At 33.8% G+C, this 15,633-nt stretch overlaps 3 protein-coding genes across 14 annotated transcripts in view; 2 read left to right on the top strand and 1 right to left on the bottom strand.

Moving 5' to 3' along the window:
- Positions 1 to 705: 705 nt before the first annotated feature.
- On the top strand, positions 706 to 5,172 carry LOC105562544. Of its 3 annotated transcripts, none has more exons than XM_012013477.1 (9): positions 706 to 819; positions 1,055 to 1,276; positions 1,391 to 1,579; positions 1,672 to 1,843; positions 1,922 to 2,261; positions 2,340 to 2,771; positions 2,861 to 3,200; positions 3,384 to 3,712; positions 3,823 to 5,172. In XM_012013477.1, exons 1-9 carry the CDS (start codon positions 751 to 753, stop codon positions 3,968 to 3,970), a joined length of 2,241 nt encoding a protein of 746 aa, XP_011868867.1. In that variant the 5' UTR covers positions 706 to 750; the 3' UTR covers positions 3,971 to 5,172. The 3 variants fall into 3 exon arrangements, with proteins under 3 accessions (XP_011868867.1, XP_011868869.1, XP_011868868.1); XM_012013479.1 differs by having other exon boundaries at positions 738 to 853; XM_012013478.1 differs by having other exon boundaries at positions 738 to 920.
- A 1,923-nt stretch (positions 5,173 to 7,095) lies between these two features.
- LOC105562543 (lysozyme-like) lies at positions 7,096 to 10,258 on the top strand. Of its 3 annotated transcripts, none has more exons than XM_012013476.1 (5): positions 7,096 to 7,511; positions 9,098 to 9,274; positions 9,399 to 9,472; positions 9,538 to 9,689; positions 10,057 to 10,258. In XM_012013476.1, exons 1-4 carry the CDS (start codon positions 7,457 to 7,459, stop codon positions 9,682 to 9,684), a joined length of 453 nt encoding a protein of 150 aa, XP_011868866.1. In that variant the 5' UTR covers positions 7,096 to 7,456; the 3' UTR covers positions 9,685 to 9,689; positions 10,057 to 10,258. The 3 variants fall into 3 exon arrangements, with proteins under 3 accessions (XP_011868866.1, XP_011868865.1, XP_011868864.1); XM_012013475.1 differs by having other exon boundaries at positions 10,054 to 10,258; XM_012013474.1 differs by lacking the exon at positions 10,057 to 10,258 and having other exon boundaries at positions 7,102 to 7,511; positions 9,538 to 9,905.
- A 586-nt stretch (positions 10,259 to 10,844) lies between these two features.
- LOC105562542 (Down syndrome cell adhesion molecule-like protein Dscam2) overlaps positions 10,845 to 15,633 on the bottom strand; it is a 131,572-nt gene continuing 126,783 nt past the window's right edge. For 3 of the 8 annotated variants that reach the window (XM_012013465.1, XM_012013468.1, XM_012013466.1), the window contains exons 30-33: positions 15,436 to 15,599; positions 15,197 to 15,299; positions 14,111 to 14,351; positions 10,845 to 13,401 (exon numbers count right to left, since the gene is read on the bottom strand). In XM_012013465.1, the coding sequence (XP_011868855.1) occupies positions 13,285 to 13,401; positions 14,111 to 14,351; positions 15,197 to 15,299; positions 15,436 to 15,599 (625 nt within the window). In that variant the 3' untranslated portion in view covers positions 10,845 to 13,284. Of the gene's footprint in view, positions 13,402 to 14,110; positions 14,352 to 15,187; positions 15,300 to 15,435; positions 15,600 to 15,633 lie in introns of those variants that run through there. The other 5 variants (XM_012013467.1, XM_012013470.1, XM_012013472.1 and 2 more) reach the window with 5 other exon arrangements.

Genomic DNA, 15,633 nt, shown 5'->3' with positions numbered 1-15,633 from the left:
AAGAATTGACCAATCGCAGTTGATTATTCTTACGACTACGACCATTGTAGACAGAACCGAGAATCATTGTAGCGGAGGCTTAAAGCCTCGTCTACATAGAAGTCGCAGAGTCGTAGTCGTAAGAATAATCGACTGCGATTGGTCAATTTCGTCAGACACATAAGAATTGACCAATCATAGTCGACTATTCTTACGACTACGACTTTACGACTTCTATGTAGACGAGGCTTGAAACGCCGGCGTGGCCGCACTCAGGTTTCTCTTTCTGGGCTTAAGCCCGTATCAGACTACGGATTGAGATTGGGATTAGATTGAAACTTGACCAATCAGAGTAAAAGTTACTAAACTTGAGATTAATAAACTTTACTGTGATTGGTTAAATTTCAATCTAATCCCAATCCCAATCCGTAGTCTGATACGGGCTTTACTTGACAGCTAACTAGTTGGATCTACGAGCAAGGGCCAATCATGGCTGGATTGGTGCTCGGCGATTAAGGCCCGAACACAATGCCAGGCAATAGGTAACAGGAACAGGGAATAGAATTCCTGACGCGTTGGATTGGTTGGAAGAAAATTTCCGACGAATCCAACGCGTCAAAAATTCTATTCCTATTGGCCACGTTCAGCAGGCACAACTGTTGAGTGAACGCTCAATGATTTCTTAATATGATTGGCTGGATCTAAAAGTATTAACCAATCGTACTGAGCGCTCACGCAACAGTAGTGTCTGCTGAACGCGGCCAATGTGTGATGGGCTTTATCCTCAACGCGACCATTGTTTATTCTTTGTTGTTCCCTGCGTCGAGAATATCAAGCCTGGTGAGTCTCCTGATCGTAACTATTTATTCTCGATGTAAGTAAATAACAAAAGTGATCTCTACCGCATAACGAAATCTGAATATTGTGGCAATACAGAATATGTAAGTTATAGACTAATCGTTGAGGTACATTGCGCGTATATCGTGCCAGAAATTTGGCCATTTGGCACGTGTTCAATAAAAATATATTTCGTATCGTGACTCAGTTGAACAATTTTGGGATTTTGTTACTTCAGCTCGCAGCGCGTTCGATAAATATTCGAGAGGCCTGCGACGTTCGTTCTGCGAGACGAACAATGGATGACGTAAATATTAACAACATCTATCTCGGGATAGAAGAAATGGAGTTGGACGGCGAAGAGAAGGAGTGGGTCAAATTAAGCTGGATTTACTGTCGGAGCGATGACGACGGAAATTCTCAGTCGTCAGAGGTACCGAGGATGAACGACAACACTGATGTAAGATAAACAAGTGTATGACATAATTAGAACTTCAATACTGCGCAGAGAGAAATGATTTTAAAGCTGAGCTGAATCAACGAGAATCGCTATAACACTTTTGTATTTGTGAAGGATTCGGATAACGAGATGGCAGACATGAAGGATTGTGATACAGTGTTGTTTACAAGTGCTGAGTCAGAAGACATATCCGACGGTATATCGGTCATAACAGAGAGTGATACAGATGCTGTCAATACAAGTCTCTTCCAAGTTTGTCAATTGGAGCCTCCACAAATGCTGGAAGTGCAAATGAGTGGGCAGGTACAGCGACTGTGCTTAGTTCCATGTTGCTGTTTCAGATTATAAATCTTTGATGTTTTCTGGATTATGAGATTTGAATCTCTGTATTACAGAAAGATATATGGAACATTCTGATTGCTTGTGTACTTGGTATAATTATCGGCTTGACTCTTAGCAATTTCTTCACAATTCCTGAAAGCCGTCCGGTCTCAAGTGGAGTTGACGCTGAGAGTCTCAGGATTGCGAGCCATGACATTGTTAACACCTGCAAGGAATTGGCAGACGGTAAAATTAATGTAACTTAGAAAAGGCCCAAGATCTGCGTTGTAGGTCTACCTTTTGCATCTTAATTCTCATTTTCAGTGAAAGCTATGCTGAACGAAATTAAAGCACATATTCCAGCCGACAGGAAAATCAGGGAGAAATTTTTGGCCAAATTTTCCGAAATTACTGACTCCTCTGATAAGACAAGTAGTGAGCCTATTGTGATTACCAAAGAATTTTTCAATTCTACTTCACATTCGTTGGATCAGCTTCAAGGGTCTCTACACGTGCTATTATCGTTGACGTTTATTCGTGATAATAACAGTTCTTTGAAACATAAAATAACTAAGACGCTGGACATTGTAAACAATACAAAAGTATTTTATGATACATTAACATTATTGACTAATAGCACACAAGATGAGTTTAACGCCCTGAAGTAAGTGTAATATACGAAGATATTTATCTCTAAAGAGAAAATTATTATTATATATTTAAATAATTACGTCATTTGCAGCTTCTTGCAACACGACAACGATAAAATGTATAACACTTCCAAGTTACTTCTCTCCAACTTGGAAGAAAAAGTGAGCAAGGCAACAGCAAAAGTGTACAACAAATACGCTAAAGAAAGACACAGGTTGAATAAAAAGTTATGTCATTTGAAAAGTACACTGCCCGATGACAAACTTTTGAAACAATTGACCGAGAGTAATGAGCTGTTTAAAGATTATGACAAGTCTTGTTTCTTGAACTACACATCAAAAACTGTGGATGACAAAGCGAGAAAGGGAAATACAAAGATAAAAGAGCAAATTATAAAAACTGATACGGTATCGCACCCAAAGTACGATAAAAGGAATAACCATAAAATTCATGGTGATGATAAAGAGGACTCTCTGAAAAATGAAAAGAATGAGAAGCAAAATGTAGACAAATCTACAGCAAAGTAAGCATATTGGGAGTAATGCCATTCCATTTTTTATTTCTCTGTCACAAATTATTACTATGTCTTTTAACTATTCTATTATGTAACAGGTTCTTACGAAACAGTCGTAAGATACGCGATTCCTCTGAGTTGTTTGTCTCTGAGATAGTAGAAAATATAGGCAACTTCAAACACCAATTAAGCAAGACACTAAACCACTTGACTAATATACTACATAATGATGAACGTTTTAAGCAACTGATTCATGGTGTTAAAAGAGACAATAAAGAGTCGGTTAAGTATCGCAAAGGGAAGGACAGTTCCTTACTATCAAATATAATGTCGAAAAACAGTTTTGATGATATCTTAATGCAGTTGAAAAATACGTTCCTACTTTCAACCGACTATTCAAAGTTTAATATTAACACGAGTACATTTGACTTAACAAAGGTAAGTTACAAATATAACATTATTAATTTCTCGTCAGTTTTTAAATTTTACACGAATAAAGATTTGCGTATATAAAATGATAAATATACACACAAATGGAATAATTAAAGTTTTATATATTAAAAAAAAGTTTATATATAAAACAATTAATTTAAATTAAAGTAAATTATAAATTTGTTTCAGGAAAAGACAAAAAATGACAAAGAATCGCAAAAGGAACATACAAATAGCAAGAAGACTGTGGATCACGAAAATTCTGCAAAAGTTTTATCTGCAGAAAAAGAAAGAAGACCAAGGGAAAAGGACTATTTTAAATCGAATGGTTCCACTGAAAAAATCGTTAATTACAAAGCGAATTATGAAGGAAAAAATATATCCTTTCAGAATAAAATAAACAACCACGTATTAGACATTGCCGATAACTATCATAAATCTAAACATTCTTCACCTGACGGTTGCACAACAAAGCAAGACAATCAGCATTATACAAATACAGACCGAGGGAGTGACAGGTACTAATTTCCTACAAGACAATTTTATTTAATACTACGATCTTGATTACGAACTCAAATAATTTAATGTGTTTTTATAAATAAATACGATAAAAAAATCTTTTGGGCAGATCTTATGAGTATAAAAAGCAATGGCATCTTGACGATTCGGACTGGTATTTTCGACGAGCTCATTCCCGTCGAAATGCACGAAGACATGCGGAACGTTTGTATCAGCAGGTTACTAGGTTGTTTGGAAAAATCGTCGATGAATTGTAATTGAGTGACGCAGCTATAGAGAGATATGGAATATTTTTGTACGTAAATTCTTATGCGTGCATGTGCGTGCATACCCATGTGCGCGCACATTTGTGTAAAATATCCCATATAGTTTTTTTAACACATTCTTAAATATTCTTTAAATATCCAAATTATCTACAATATCCAGGTATCAAATGTTTATTAAACTAGATAGTTTTGTTGTTACACGAAGATATCTACACTAGAAAGAGAAATCCTAGATTGAGAGAAGTATTAGGATTTGTCTAAAAATTATAGCTATCGTGCTTCACACACAAGAGAAAAAATGAATTACAAGAGAAATGAGGAAAATAAAATATCAGTAATAAAATCATCAATAAAATAAAACTATCGATAATAAAATATCATAAAATAAAACAAAATTTGAATAAACTGTATGTAATGTATCTCGTATTTAGTTACAATTTTTGAAATTCTTTTTTCTTTGAAAAATTATTTTTTCTGAAATAGTATTTTATTATATATAACATTACATGTATTTATGTGTCTTATATATAACTTCATACATGAAATAATAAAGAATTTAATACTTAGAAATTCGACATAATGGATATTCAAGAATATTGGAGATTTATAGGAATCATCAGTAACATGGTTGTGTAGCATCAGTATGTATACGTGTATGTATGTACACGTATATTGCAATGTCAGAAACATTTATTTCAGTGTAATATAAAATTCGTTGTATATGCCATTAATGAGTCTCATTCATTATAGTAGTTGCAGATTAGAAGGTGGCGTCTTGTTAATAGAATTTTACGATATTAACTTTGTAAAATATGCGCGATTTACGCATATCAAGAAGTTACATGTCATGACAATGATGCTGTGATAGTACCGAGGTCGTTATCGATGAGAGAACGGCACTCACAAAGCGACCTCGTCTATTTATTAGTTACCTTAATCTGAGTCGTGCTCGTGATAGTCAATTGCCTATGTATAATAAATTTTTAACATCTTGTACGAAAGAATGCAAAATATGTACAGATGAATAAGAAAAATAGATAATATAAATTTTTATAATAAACAAGCTTATATTATTTATTGTTAAATATATGTATATGTATATGTGTTACAAGGTAGTTCTATATAATATAGTTATCTTGTAACAGTTTTTAAATGAAAATAAATTATCTGCGATTTATACAGTATTACACATACATTATGATGTTTATTATCAACATTTATCTGTTTATACATAGAAATGGATTGAAAATATGTTTATGAAATAAACGACATCTTATTATTAATTTTAATTGTTTTAGAAAATGGAAGTATATGTATGTATTAAAAGAGTACACTCGCGCTCGAATTAAGAATGTTAAAATTATATGTTAATTATAACTTAGTAATAAGACAGTACGTTAAGAGATATGTGCATAATACTAACTATAATAAAACTATAAATTTTTATTAATAATGTATTAATACCATAGAAACATCAATATTTTAATATTAAATTTAAAATATAAAAATGCATACATAATATACAACAAATGTATAGGTATATATTACTTTACCTTTAACTTTATACTTAATACTTTAATACTTTAAATTTTGAAATATAATCTTCTTAATAAAATAGTAGGTACTAGATAATTGTAAAAAAAATATATATATGTATATTAACTAAAAGTTAATATGTTAAAGCTAAATTACTAATTCTCTTAAAGATTTGATCAGACTTTGAAAACTTATTTTACTAACTTGAGAAGAAGAAAGGTTTATATTAACATGTTTAAAACAACTTGCATTTCCAAAATTTCGAACGTGTTCGACAGATTATAATAAAATGTTACGGGAGGCATACTATTGCACAGAAGAAAGTCATATTACATCTTAAGTTAATAACAAAAGCTTGTTTAAAATACGCAATAACTATTTTACTAAAATCTAAATTCTCAAAAATTCGTTACCAATGTCTTCTTAATTGGAACATACCTCGCTATCCGATCGTAGATGTAAAACAAATAAACCATTTTGCATGCCAGCTGAGTCCAGCCTATCGCTTCTCGTGCGATCAAATTACTGTGAATTTTGTGAAATAGTACATGACTTTTCGGTCTTTGTCCTAATCTACCTTCATCCTTCGACTGGTTACTTTTACGTCGGACTGGCAATTGCAATGCCACATTGTCCAATTTATAATTTTATTTTAATGTAACTTAATATTACATATTAATTAAAACTGAACTATACATTATTGCATTCAACAAGAAAAGAATCTTAAAGCAATAGCATCATAATTTTCTAGCAAATACATTATAATTTTTACTTGCTCTATTAAAAACAATATTTATGAACAGTCCAAGGTATGTTTCGCCAGCAAAATAATTAGCGAGGAAAAGCTTTTTGGCGACCGATTTATTATCCAATTTTGCAACGTTTCGACCATCCGGATTGAGCTCCTTCTCAAGTTAGAGCGAGAGTCTTCGTAGTTCTGAAAATTATTGCTAATTCGAAGAACCTCTTTTTCGTTAATATTTATTAAGCTGACGCGTGCCTTAATAGAAAGTAAAAGATAGCGTGACCGTATTCAGTTAAACTGTTAAAGCGAACGCAATATTATTGGTTGATACCTAGATAGATACAATCTACTGCTTGCTGAACTTATCATTAGAAGTACCTACGAAATTATGACAAAAACTTAATGGCACGCGGAAGCTTAATGCACATGAAATGTAACTAAATTAATTTCATATTTGGTATCATACTATTGCGAAAAACACGTTGCCAAATTCTCTGTTTCAACATTATCCACATACAGAAAGTACAACACCGCAAAAGACTCCGCGCATTTCGCATGTAAAGTTTCGGTCGAATTGGTTTTGATATGTTATAATTTTCAACATTCTGAATCGAAGTGCCCCTGTACGCGAACTTTCAGGGATTTAATTTTAAAAAATCGAAAAATTATTGTTCGTAACTTTCATAAGTATGTGGTTCTGCAAAAGTGTGTGTATGTGCGTGCGTGCGAACAGGTATTCGTATTTGTGCGTGTGCATGTGCATGCGTGAAGACGTATAGGAAATATCATCTTTTCTCTGAATTGATTATTACGATTCTTGCAAATATAGAAGAATGCGGGAAGTTCCCTTTAAAGTTACACTAATACTGAAACAGACGAGGCATTATCGTCCGATGATTAATTTTCTACCAGCTATAATTCTTGCTTTCGGAATTTTATTTATTACTTTTTTAACGTAATAGCGATAAAATTGTTGTCTTTCAGCCACCGTAGTTCAAAACGGTTTTTCCATTCCCCTTTTCCTGTGTCATCATATCTCCAAGACTTGTTTTCGCTTTCATCGTATGGCTGCTATCGTCATGTGTATAAAAAACGATCGCTGAGAAATAAGGATTATCTCCCATCAGTCGATCAACGCAGTGCGTTGTGGTCAGTAGACGTTGCTTCTTGCGGTCTGGCAACAGCACATTTCCAAAATGCTCGCGAAAGTCTCGTGGATTGTCGTGATATTTTGCATTTATTACACTTCTGGTGAGCTATCGATATTTCTTTATTATTTAATAGAAGTGTGATTTATAACACGTCAATTTCTTTTAAAAGATATGTGTGTTAAAAACGTCACTACCGTACAGTGATTGAATATTATTTATGATTCACAATTTTTTTTATCGAACTGATGCGTAATAAATGACCTAGAGCACCCGCATGTCTGAAAAATCTTTAAGACTATTAGACGTCTTTTAAACATGTATGTTCTCTGGGGGAATCTTATGTAACATATATATCCGTCTCTTTTCTTTTCTTTTTCTCATCAGTTGCACATACACTGGTAGTTATTAATGACTGTGTAAGCTAAGACCTTATGTAAGCATAATCACATACTATCAAAGTGTAGCTCGTCAACGAAGTTCTTTGTCTTAAAAATAAAATCACCAAGATACTTACTGTGACTTGGCGTACGTTACCGATACCGTAAAATAAACTGTGAACAAACGCGCGCTCAAGTTATAACAAATATCGCGGGTAATATTTTTCAGTCATATTTTAACCATACAACGATGAAGATGATTATAGAACTGGCAATTATTAGACACAAATCCGGTAAAATAATGATATGCTAGTTGCGCAGTTTGTTTGCGAACTCCAAATTAAGATAACGGAATCCATATATAGAAAACATGTCTGATTACTCTCATGAGAATGTCATTTATGTATGCGTTTTAATCTCGTCGTATATTATTTCCTTGTTTTATTTTCTTACTGAAATAATCGCACAATAATATATTAATTGTATATAAAAACATTAATAAAGATGTTAATTGAAATTATAAAGTAATTCAAATTACAGTCAATGTTCGGACATAACATACGTATGTTTTAAAAAATTATTAACGCTTATTTTATAATTTGGAAATATGATTTCTACTTACTTATTAAATAACTAGAATGATATTTAGCTTGTCTATGGATCAACTTTTTCAGTTCAAGGTTAGCGAGTCTAAAGCACGAATACACGTAAGTCGTATTAAAATCAGGTTTATAATTCTACGAATGGTGTTTATGCGTGTGTGTGTGTGTCCTGGAATGTATAAGTATATATGTGTAAGAGTTTGCGCGCATGGTTGTGTATCTATATGCATATTACACATCGAAAATTCCAGTTACATGTATTATAGAGTTGTGCCAAACAACTTTACATTTTTATTTTGTCAATTCTCTCTCTCTCTCTCTCTCTCTCTCTCTCTCTCTCTCTCCCTTCTCTTTCTACATCGAATATATGTATAGTATAGACAGTATATCCTGTTTTTCCACTTTGCGTTGATTCGATATTATATAGAACTGATCCAATGACAAATCTTACAGAGATATTCGCAATTATTTAATTATCAGTATTGTCTTCAAAGAGATATACGTATATATTTTTCTTATATAAAATTAGATCGTTGATTATTAACTAAGCAATGCTTCCTTGTTTAATCGGCGTACTTTATCTTATTTCAAAATTCGACATGTAATAGGGCATTGATAAAAACGTTACGCATTATCAGCCTTTATGCTATTTATAATAGTTTCGCCAATATTAATAATAATAGTTATATATTTGCTGTATGTTACAGCTCAGCAGATAACGCCAGCTTGTTTAGAATGTATATGTTTAGTTACTTCAGAATGTGACATCAATGTAGGCTGTAACGGACCAGTTTGTGGACCATTTTACATAACAAAACAGTACTGGACTGATGCTGATAAACCCGCTTTAAGCGACAAACCAGCTGATGAAGACGAAGATCAGAGTGAGTTATTTACTCTCGCACGACATACTCGGAATACTTATTGGAAAAAAAATTATTTTCTGTTTCTTTATATAAATTTTATATGTATAATAAGAAAAAACAAATCACTTTTTTTTCCCTTTAGCCTATCGCAATTGCGCCAACAATGTATACTGTGCTGCTCGTGTGCTACAAAATTATATGTCTAAATTTGCTAAGGTGAGTTTATTCAGATTTCGTGGCTTCGTCGATGTAATATTTAATGTACGTTAATTTAATTTAAGGATTGCACCGGAAATGGAGTGATTGACTGCGAGGATTATGTACGTCTTCACCGATTTGGTGCAAGCGGCTGCGCTGTTAATTCACTACACAATGTTTATGAGGGCATATTTAAAAGGTGTATAAACTCCTTCGGAACATCTGCATAATGCATGTATGTGATACTACGATTTGATAACAATCGATTATTTACTGCAGTATACATGCAATACATATACTGCAATACATACAATACATGTCCGGGACAAATAAATAGAATAATAGTATATAATAGTAAATTTGGCATATAACTTTATGTTACAACTGATAATTCTCTGTAACAGATTTAATTCTACAACATTAATATAAAAAAAGCAATTTTATATAAAGATATCTTGTGTAACGTGATATGTATATATTGATATTATTAATGCATTTATATATAACAAATTTAATTAAAAAATATTAACTTACTAATTATGTATCTTTTTAATCATATAAATTTAGAAAAATAAAAGCTGATATCTGTTATTCTGCAGCAGAGAAACAAAAAGTCACAAAAGGAAAACAGAGGTAGCTTGGGATAAAAGTGCCAATATTACATCGTTCATAAGATATCAATGGAAATTCCAGACACTTACATATGTCGTGAATAATAAGCACTACAAACACGTCGAGCAATTAACTGCTGTCAGTTGTCAGGCGTATGCAAACAAATACATAGAAAGTGAAAATTCTTCTTTAGTTGCGTCTTCTAACACGATTGGACCAGGCTGATCCTATTATCCACCATTGTCTCTTTCAGCAACTAAAACAGACAGAATATGTATAATATTATTATTCAAGAATAATATTTTTTTTACATGTAGTTTATATTACTTATGACTTTCTTACTACAATTCGACTTATCTTCTAGTAAATCTAAAGTTATAATAAATTGTGTGACACTTTCCTTTTTAGATAAAACTTTTTAAAATTTTCTTCAAGTTTTCTATCCAAATTAGTATATTCAACTCAGAATATTATTTTTTATTGCTAGTAATGTATCCAACATAATTTGACTCTCTAATAACAAAGATAATATAATATTATTATTATTAAAAACATGAATACAAAGAATACGGATTTAAATAATAATCAGAGAAAGCAATGCAGAATAAAATGTATAATTAAAACACATACGTAGTATTTAAAAATATAAAACTTACTTTTCGTAGGAGCGTCATGTTTTTCCTCGAGTCCTGCAGCCCTAGTCAGCCTGGTGATGTAGGGTGGAGAAGGACAAGTTGAAACTGAACTCTAATGAAGGCAAAATTAAACAAACGTAAAATAGAAACAATTATAATTTATTTCTCATAAGTAATGCCATATTTTATAAACAGATTCTATTAAGTTTCTGTTGGTATTCTACTGACACGAAATTTGTAGCAAACATTTTGTGCAAATGCTTTCTTCGACAGATTTTGTTACCTACGGGACTGGGGGATGATGAACATTGAATAAGAATTTCAGAAGATACTTCTCAGAAACATGTAATCTCTTAGCGAGAGATTTTAAGAAAACAACCATATATTGCAGTTCTACCGCATCATAATTTGCTCTTTTTATTTTCTTTTTCTTCATGAGTGTATACATGTTTCTTGATAGATTGTTCCTTTGGCGTATACAAATCTCAGAATCGTCGAAATTGTCAAAACGACCTCACTCTAGCTAAGCTTTTCGTCGTGTATATTTTGTATCATATAATTTTTGTATTATTCCTTAATTGCTTTAATTGTGCGAACGGTCTTGGTTTCGCAATTTTATGTGTGCGATGGATTAAGACATTTACGCTGATATTCTACCAAAATGGCTTGTCCCAACTGTTTAACCGGCAGTTTTGCGATTGCGATTGCAATGAAATGACGTACACACATGCTCCCCTCTTCCAATATTATTTTACCTCGCGCTTGTTCTAACTATTCCAACTCTCTCATCCTTTTGAGAGCGGACAAATCGTAAGGAACTGTGACGATCCTTAAACTATGTCAATTTCTGGAAATCTGATCTTACGGAATGAACCTTTACTGATTTTTTTCTTCGACTCTTCCATGTTTTTTTTTTTATAAGACGACGTTGTGATATCGATCGCGATGTACTCCGCATAAAATCTCGTCCTCCGAGATAGGCGCGAATTACGCACGCGCATATCTCGAGAAATCATCTCTTCTGAGTATTTCAGTTATGTACATATTACATCTACGCCATAATTTGTATAAAGTAAGAGACGTGAATTTTTTCGAGATTCCTACAAGACTTACAATTAGTTCCAACTGTCTTAAAAATAACCGCGAGAATAATTCTAAGTAAGTCTTTATCTCTCTTTTATTAAAGTAAAAAGGAAAAGAAGAACGTCGCGCGTCGCATGGTTCCGTTTGTTGGTTTTTTTTTCTTTTTGGGTGTGATCGGAAGTATCGTTTGATCGGAACGATTAACCGTTTTACTCTTCTTGGCAGAAATCAATGCAAGCGTACTCGATTAACGATCAGTCTCACGTTATTACGAGAACAAACTTTGAAAAAGAAAACCGAATTTCCGGCGAGAAAGCTACGGTTTTCTCGATCGCTGTGGTATGCTACGATTCTCGATCTTGTCTGCGGACAATACTACGACTCTCTGTGCACATGATATTTCATAATCGTTAGCGTATTTGACGATCACATCGATAAGTGTCGTTTCTCAAAGAACGGTTATTTACATAGTTAAGGCGCTAGCCGCTTCTTATTCGGATAATCGATTTGTAAATACTATTTGTTATAGCGCACAATTATGTTCATTTAGGACAGAAAAAGGAGCACACGTAAACCTCCTTATCTTCTCAAGTCTTTGTTTTTAGTTTTCATAACGTTCTTAATATTATATATTTCTAATAAAGTTGGCACTATTAAGAAAAAAACTGATTCATAGAAAAACCAGAATTTGTAATCGAATTGGATAGAATAGAATCGAAATACTTTCGAATGTTTCAAGTCGAGAGGAATTGAGGAACTAATTTTCGATTGTTAAAATTATGAAATTAGGAATATATCGAGTTTACTTTCGAATAAACGTCTGTCGTTAGCTTCGAATTAATTGACCTATTTCTTAAAGGGTAACGTGTAACATGTAACGTCGCGACCGCGGTGCAGCGTTTTTAAAACCCGGTATTCATTACCGCGAATAATCGGTCATTGCTATAACCATACGTAGAATAGCTCGTTAACAAGTAAATCGCACTAGTGAAGCGGAGGTAATCGTATGAAAGTTGGCGTTCACCCTGTATATCGATAATTGGTCGTCGCGAAAGTAATGGATCGGTCAATCAGACTTTGTTTCTTTTTATCGTAATGACGTCCCGTACGGTAAAGATAATGTAATCGTAATTCGGTGATAGAAAGAATAAATGCTATCAAAAAACGTACAGTTAATCATCGAATGTTTCCGTTACTTCTTGATTGCTTAATTGTGAACATCGCCGACAAGATTTCGGTGTTCGTGTTCTTCTTAAAATTCGGCGTTACTCGTCGTATGTGGCACATACAAGATTACGAAGGCCATGTTTTGTATATAATAACGGCAGTATTTCGCGCAACGCAAATCGTTATCAAGACGCCTCTTCGACACACATGGACCTGAGAATCTCTTCTATCACATATCCATCCTCATTTAAAATCAAATTGTTCCTCACATTCTTTCTAACATATTAAAATTTTCTCCAGCGGCGACGGATAGTTTTGAGAAGAGATGACTTGTCACCTCTTTCTAAATAACGTTAAATTGTCCGGTGAAGATATCAAGTCGAACCAGCGAAGCTCGATCATACATGTATGGTGAATTCTTGTCTTTCTTGCTCCTTCCTTTGCTGATATCTGCAACGGATAATGTTCTTGTTCTTAAAAGTATTTTATTTAATTCTTTCTGTCATTCTCTTTCTTATTAATTTTCAAGTGTCTCGTGTTCTAAAATCGAAAGCGAGTATATATATATATATAGTAATTTTCACACGATATTCAATGATACTTCAAATTTATTTAGAGAAAGTTTTATTCTTCGTCTTGAGTAGTTGATATTTGAACTATCTCGATAACTAAAATCTTTATTAAATAATGTAATCTACACCCGGATCTACACTATTAAATTCGTAGTGTTGAATTTGACTCAATGCGTAGTCGCAACTGTTCTTACTCAATATGTCTAGTATTTTGGACTATCATGTGTGGTAACATTTTTTATTTTAACACTAAATACTGCATTTAAAAAAACAACTATATCTTCTCTACTCTATTCATTTCTATGATTCCTTTGAACTCTATTAGTCAGTTAAATTAATGGCATATTGAGTAGAAACAGTGGCGATTATTCACTGAGTCGAATTTAACATTACGAATTTTGAATCACAAGTACACTGTTGGGTACTTAAAATTAGTATAATATTATATATATATATATATATATGAAAGATATGCTACTAATTAAGAAATATTAGTATCCAAACGATCATTCTTCTTCCGATTTTATTGTGTAACGATACTCGCGAGGCATCCTATGTACAAACAAATAAATTTATGAGAATTAGACCGGTCTCGGCTGCTTGGTACTCGGCATGCTTGAGACTCGTGATCGCCGATACCTAGCGAGCATAGATTCGACGGCCTCGATCGGAAGTCTGCCCAAACTGCCGCCGTGACGGGTTCCGGTTGATAAACCTTGCCATTCGCGATCGCGTTCGTGATCACGGTCACGGTCGCACTCCACGTCGCTCAATTCGCGACTGTCACTGAACCCGCTTGGCGGCAATAGCGTCATATCCTCCACCGAACTGTCAAACAAATGTCAGTGGATACATTTGTCGAGTCAGATGGAGAATTTTGTTTACTTTGTTACTTTTGTGCACTTTGTTACTCTCTGAAAGGTACCGGGGGGGAGAAAGTTTCGTGAATTTTGAAAATGATTGAAAAATACCGCCCATTTAAATGCGCCTTTGCGACGAAGCAATTCGAACGGTATCTTTCAGAGAATAATAAGTAAACAACTTATAACGAAAGCAAAATACACTATTGAATTATTCAGAATGCATTAACCATTTTCTTCACGTATGTATATTACATGTACATACATAGGTTGATTTAAATACTATATGGAGGCGCCAAATAGCTTAGCACCGTCTCTGGTTATTGCCAACTATCGATATTACACAGATTAAATATACATAGAGTAAGGTAGTACATACACACAACATCTTTTATACATGTAAGGATAACTCTTTTATCAATCATGTGAAGGTTGAGTTAAATCTGTTCTAGAAAATGTGATTATGTTTTTATGTATAATAGAAAACGTGTTAGAACATTTTTTTATGTTTGATATCTTACATCGTATAAAATATGAGGCTCTAGAACGAAGCGCAATGACGTAAAACTGTGTCATATATACGCATGTATCATAACGTACTATTGGGATATATGCATTTTCAAATTACAGATGTATGGTATGTCTTACCATAATGATAATAACATAAATGTTTGACGCTCGTACAACATTTTTAATTGCTAAATATGACTGGCGTCATTGCGTTTCACTCTCGCGTCAGTGTGAGAATAATGAGAGGCCGATATTGAATAGTCAAGACTGAGTGCTATGTGGAAACAAACAAACCTTGGCTACCTGCGAGTAGACCGGCTCGGCTGTCGGCTTCGTCGTCTCGCGAGTGAGGGCGAACCTTCGTTGTTAGATTCTGTACTCGATTCAACACCTCGTGAAAATACATCTGTAAGGAATCACATTGTTATACACAAAAGATTTATTCAAGTTACAATCGGTGCGACCCTAAAAAAATTATTTTCTACGCGATTTCTTTTCATATCGATTTACAAAATTGTGCAAGTAGAAATGTATAATTGCACCTCTACAAGGCTTTACTGGTACTCTATAACTAGGCCCGGCGCATTCGCCGCACGGGCTTCCGGACGTGTCGCTCCCGGAGCCTTGTCGACTCGATCGCAGCTTGCTCTCGGCTTCCGCGATGCTCGGAAAGTAGCGTTGCTTGTGCCACCTTGGTGTTTTCGACCTGCACGTCAAAGAACACCAGAAAGAGGAAGAGA

Source organism: Vollenhovia emeryi, unplaced genomic scaffold (assembly GCF_000949405.1).
Source record: "Vollenhovia emeryi isolate VEMERY1.0 unplaced genomic scaffold, V.emery_V1.0 DF939186.1, whole genome shotgun sequence".
NCBI lineage: Eukaryota > Metazoa > Arthropoda > Insecta > Hymenoptera > Formicidae > Vollenhovia > Vollenhovia emeryi.
The sequence above is the reverse complement of the archived record's forward strand: the minus strand, read 5'-3'. Positions and strand labels throughout refer to the sequence as shown.